The following is a 6,000-nucleotide window of genomic DNA, read 5'->3' on the forward strand; positions in this document are numbered from 1 at the left end:
GGGCAGGAAATAGAAACTGGCACTGGATTCATCTATCCCAGCTCTACATATTTGAGTCTTTGTTTACGCAGCTAAAGAAATCCAAGAGATGATTTAAATGTTCACCAGCCCTCAAAGTTCATTTCATATGGCAGTGCTGTTGTTTGTAACATAGCTGAAGTACCAAAAGTGAATCAGTGAGAGAATCAAAAAGCTGAGCTGGCCAGTGGCCCAAGCTCTGAATGTGATTCACTGTGTAGCCTGTGAGCTGTTTAAATGGTATTGCTTTATATTCTGCATTTTCTGCAAATGTTTTTAAGCTTTTCTTCCCCCATCAGTGCTGTGAAGCAGCACTTTCCCTGTTAATAGGGAAACACGTGTTTTAAGGGAGGTAACATCTCCTCCTGTTTGACTCCAAGGTTTGACAAGCTCTCAGTTCACTGGTTTGTGTCACAACATCTGTGATGCTGAAGAGGTGCCCTTGCAGGTGTCTACAAACAGCTCGTGCTGTTGGCTCTACCTTCACAGTGAGATACAGAGAGAGCTCCGAGTTCTGTGTTCTTATTTAAACACTTGTCTCCAAAAACCTCATCTATTGAAATGGAACGGTGTTTAAGTGGTGAGCTACAAGAGTTCAGCAGAGCTGCTGTTGAGAGAAATGATTGATCCAAGATTGAACTTCTGCTTTAAATCAAGGCATTTAGTTCAGGAATCAAATTTAGAAAACCTGATGTGTTTTACATGAGCACTTGATGGGATGGGAAGTGCTTATTCCTTATGACCTCAAATAAGCATTCTCTGGCAGCCTGCTTTCAAAATTCTGGGGTTTATTCCCCTCAGCATGGTTTTATACAAATACCTACAATGGTATACAACCAAATTTGGATGTAGTTGTCTGTATCATGGTGGAATTTGCTTTATCCGGTGGCTTGTTCCTGACAACTGCTCTCTCTGCGAATGCCAGAATGCCAAGATAAAAAGTTGATAAGTGTTATCCAAGTTCTCAGTGTTGTTCTGACTGTGGTCTCCAGTCTACGCCAAGTTATCTTCCAGTTGTACTTCAACTGAAGCAAGCCTGTCCCTGCTTGCCTGGCATCCACAGGTGACACATTATCAAACATCTTCTACTTTGTGTACGGGTGTTTCATATTTCCTTTCGTACCTTGTTAAAATTGTTGGAATATTCATGAGAGGGAATGATGTCCAGATGGAGGTTCTACCTGCAGATGTTAATGTGGACGGACACAGATCAGCTCACATTTGTTTCAGTTCATGGACTATGGCATTTGCTCAGTGCCTTTCTCTAAGTCTTCTTTCTTCTCTGTCTTCCTTCCTCCCTCCCACACTGTTGCCTTTTCTTCAGGTACAGCAACAAGTGGAAATGGAGACTTTGGTGACTGGAGTGCCTTCAACCAAGCTTCTCCTTGTGCCAGTGCTTCGTCTGGAGAGCTCTTCAGCAGCACAGCACAGCAGCCAGCTCTAGAGCTCTTCAGTGGCTCTCAGCCAGCTCCGGGCCAACCTCCAGCTGCTTCCAATTCTATGGATCTTTTTGATTTGATGGGACCCTCTCAGACAACCATGACCTCCTCACAAAGCATGAATTTCTCCATGATGAGTTCCAATTCTGTGGGCGTCAGTTTACCCATGTCCAGGTCACAGGTAGGCTGCTATTGGTACAATTTGCTAATGACCTTCTCCTTAATCACAGCATTGAAAATGAATCCATTCCTCTCCTGGAGTGCATTAGATCTGCTCATTCAGATGTGATCAGCATTTTGTCAAAAATGTTTCAATTGCCTCCTAAACAGAGAAGTCCTTTTATAAGCCAGTCTTCTCGGAGGTGGGCTTCATTGCTCTAGGAGGTGTAGCTGCTTTTTTGGAGAAGTTGAGGTTGATATTTTAAGACCGTTCTCCACAGAAGGTTACAGATTTCCAGCCTCAAGGAGAGATGAAGGTCACAACTGGCCTGTTCTCCAAAAGACAGAAGTGCCTGCTGCAGTGGAGGGTGGTTTGGAAACTGGAATGGATCAGCTTGGTGTTAGGAGGAAAGAATCAGCGTGCTTGAGTTGAAAGCTTGGCTGCTACTGGTCACTGTCACTCCACATTGATACGGGACTTGATCTCTGCTTACAAATACTCTTTTAATCTAACTGTGGAGCAGCACCTGGCAGCACTGCTTTGGAAGAGCTAAAGTTCATGGCATCCTGGGTTTTTATTGTCTGATATAAATACTTGTTTATAATAAATAAATAATAAATAAATAAATAAATACTTTATTGTCTTATCTAAATACTTGTTGTTTAGTCCTGTTTCCTACTGGTAAATTGTTTCAAGTGAATCCCAACCAACTTTTCTTTTTTTAGCCTCTGCAAAGCGTGAACCCAATGATGCCTAAGCCTAACTCACTTTATAATGCAAGGACAGAGATGGTCCAGAAAAATGCAAGCAAAACTCTACCCTCAACTTGGTCAGATCCCAGTGTAAATATCAGTTTGGACAATTTAGTACCTGGGATGCAGCCTTCCAAACCCCAACAGCCATCGCTTAATACCATGATGCAGCAACAAAGTAAGTGATCATTGCACTGTTTTGCACACACTGAGCCCTGTCTGTGTTCCATAGTCTGTCCCTGAGATCCAGTCTTCTGTCCACTACTGTTTTCCCACCTTTAGTCACACTTGTTTCATAAACTACTGTGACATTGTGACACAAGTGATGTTTTCTAAATGGAGATTGGTGTGCCAGGAGGCTGAGTCTGTGCAGGTTCTACTGTTGAGCTTGCACCATTGCTGTATCTTGACTTTAGGCATCCTAATCCTTAGAACTTCTCTGGAATATTTATTGTTGTAAAATGATATTCAAAACTTCTGTAGAGAAGTTTTCTGAGTCTTCACGCAGAAAATAGGGAAACAAGTGCAGTGGAATCATAGAATCATTAAGGCTGGAAAATACCTCAGGGATCAATGAGTCCAACCCGTGACCCATCCCCACCTTGTCAAGTGGCCCAGAGCACTGAGGGCCACATCCAGTCCTTTCTTGGACACCTCCAGGGATGGGCACTCCAAACCTCCCTGGGCAGCCCCTTCCAATGCCTGATCACCCTTTCAATGAAGAAATTCCTGCTGATGTCCAAATCAGGAAATAGCTGCAGGTCTGGCCATTGTATTCATGTTCACAGCAGTGACACACAACTTTCTTAAAATACATGAGCTCCTTCAGTGTCCAGGTTGCACTCAGTGATTTTTGTGCACTTTGTCTTTGCTGCAGATATGCAACAACCGATGAATGTCATAACCCAGAACTTTGCAGCTGTGAACCTCAGCCCTCAGCCCAACATGATGCCTGTGCGACCCCAGACAAACACGTTGATGGGAGGGCCCCTGGGGATGGGAATGCCCGGTGTGATGTCAGGTACGATGGGAATGGCCTCCATGGCACCCACGCCCATGATGAACCAGGGAATGATGGGAATGAACGTGGGAGTGCCGGCCACAGGAATGGGCACAATAGGAATGGGGGTACCCAATATGGCTATGACCTCTCTGACTCCTGGGACTGTACAACCCAAGCAAGATGCCTTTGCAAATTTTGCCAATTTTAGCAAATAAAGATTGTAAAATAAATAAATGAGATTAAAATAAAATAAAATAAATGGGCAGACTGAATGAAGGATTTTTAGCTGCACAAATATAGCTGGGGAAGGGATGGGAAACACTGATCAATACTTTTTTTTTCTTTATCAGTTAAAGTGTCTACATAAAGAACCAAATGCTATTTTCTAAGTGTTGAAATAACTAGTGTTCAAATTCTGGAGAGGTGAGAGATTCTTCTAAGGAATGTGTTGGATGATTTTGCAAAATAATTTGTATTAAGACCATCAAAAAACCTTTCCTACATAGAAGAACCAATTTTAACTTTGAGACTTGATGGAAGACTGGATTGGGGACTGGGTAAAAATGTTTGACTCTAATTTTATACTTTTCTTTTTTCTTGAAGAGCTTTGACTTTCTTTTCCCCCTCTCCCTGATCGCTTTGTCATAATTGGATCATTCCTTTTACTACCACTGAGTCCACAATTGTGAAGTCACTCAAGTACTATGATCAGTTTTTTATAAGAATATATATTTTTGTCCAAAAATGGCTTACATATGTGACTATGGCTAATTCAAAGGGACCTGGAATGTATATATACTTTTGCTAATGTTCCAGCCACACTGCTGTATTACCCAAATTTTTATTGTAAAAATCCTCTCTCAGCAATTTGGTGATCAACAGATTTTTGGGGTCTTAACCTGCTTCTAATGTTACAACCAATATCGTGTGCAAGTCTTGGGAGCAGCTTTATCCAAGACTGCTGGAAGGTTTCCTTTCAGAAAACTCCAGAAAACGCACTTTCTTGGAGTTCTTGTCCAGTGGCACTTGGCATCCTTTGCAGCACCAATGTCCCTAAGGAGCCACTGGTTTAGGGCATCAGCAGCAGGTGAATCACACTTCAGTGATGTAAATCTAGAACCTAACTTAATCCCATGGCATTGGATCCTGACTTTTATACAACACTTGGTGATTCTTTTGTGTAAATATGGCATTAGCATCTGTGGAATCCAATAGAGGAGTAAAAAAAATATATATATTAATAAAGGAGACCTGTAGCAGTCAAAGATTTTACTGATTTACTGAAAGCAAAAGAACGAATTAAGGTTTTGGGGGGGTCTTGTTTTTTCTTCTGTAATTCTGCATTTAAGTTCACATGGATCAAGATTTTAGAATCTGGAACACAAAGTCATTGTTATATTCACAAGCTGGGAATATTGTTAAGAATAAGCACTATACTATAGGTATGAAATTTATTGCCTCCCTTTTCTTATGTTGGATTTCTTTTTTATTACTAAATTGATAAAACTTTGTTTCCATTGTATTCATAATGTTCTGTTATACATAACATTAAAATGTTCATTAAAATCAATGTTGGGCTGCTTTTCCTTTCATTCCATTTGACGTTTATGAGAGCATTTGGGAAAAAAAAATAATTATAATTTGGGCAAAGTAATTTTTATAAATAATTTAAAATTGTTTAATGACTTCTTATCTGAAGCCTTTCCTATCTGGCTCTACTGTTAGGAATTAAAAATGAAGCAGGCAAGATATCCTGACCCGCTCCAGCCTTGCTAATGCTCCATCTACAACATTTCTAATTAGGCAGAAATTCATGTACTTCAGCTAAGTGGTAATGAAAAGTGATTCATTTGCTGAATAAGAGATGAGAGTGAGTGTAATTAGCTGACTGCGGTTTTTAATCTTTCAACAATTCAATGTGTTTAAATTAGTTTCAAAGAATAGGAGCTTTCAAGTGTTGTTACATCAAAGTAATCAAGGCAGGCTTCAACAGCGGAGTAGGAGAGATGGCTCTGGTTCCTGTTCTGAAACCTTTACACTTATTTGGAATAATCATCTTCAACCCCTCTCTTTGGAACAGATGGGAAGCCTCAGACTGGTTCAATGTATGCAGAATTGTGGTGGGAAGGAAGCTCCTTCCAGGAGTGGGAGATGGGGGCCGAGGAAAGCTAAACCTGTAGTCAGTGTTGTTATGCTGTCGTGCTGGAGGGTGCAGTGCTTCTCAATCCTCCTTGGAAGGTTTTGGGATGAGTCTCATGCTGTCCTTCAAGGTGGGTTGTGCCAGTGAAACAGTCAGCTTTGAGCTGAAGGATCATGTCCCTGTTCAGGCTGTTCACATCACTTCAGAGGTACCCTTGGTTTCGCTTCTAATTGACAGTAGTTCTAAGGAAGCAGATTTGTCAGGGGTTGGAGTAACTGCAGTGGAAAACGTGGTCACTTTGGGGTGGGTCTTTGTGGTTGTGCCAATTACACCTTATTCAAGGGTGCGCTGGCTTGGGGAGCAGCTGTAGTGCTGAACTGATCCCAGTTCATCCCATGGATCAATAGCCTCCTTATGAAGCCGGGTGTGTGGAGTGTGAGAAGCGGCTTTGTCAGCCAGCCAGGTCCTCTGCAGGTGGATGAGAACAA

General features: G+C 41.7%; 1 protein-coding gene across 1 annotated transcript in view; it reads left to right on the plus strand.

Annotated features, from left to right (window-relative positions):
• CLINT1 (clathrin interactor 1) overlaps positions 1-4,942 on the plus strand; it is a 47,568-nt gene extending 42,626 nt beyond the window's left edge. The window contains exons 10-12 of the mRNA XM_039559641.1: positions 1,343-1,638; positions 2,343-2,547; positions 3,247-4,942. Coding sequence (XP_039415575.1) covers positions 1,343-1,638; positions 2,343-2,547; positions 3,247-3,587 — 842 coding nt within the window. The 3' untranslated portion in view covers positions 3,588-4,942. The remainder of the gene's footprint in view (positions 1-1,342; positions 1,639-2,342; positions 2,548-3,246) is intronic.
• Positions 4,943-6,000: the final 1,058 nt, after the last annotated feature.

The sequence above is a fragment of the Corvus cornix genome, chromosome 13 (genome assembly GCF_000738735.6).
Source record: "Corvus cornix cornix isolate S_Up_H32 chromosome 13, ASM73873v5, whole genome shotgun sequence".
Classification (NCBI taxonomy): domain Eukaryota; kingdom Metazoa; phylum Chordata; class Aves; order Passeriformes; family Corvidae; genus Corvus; species Corvus cornix.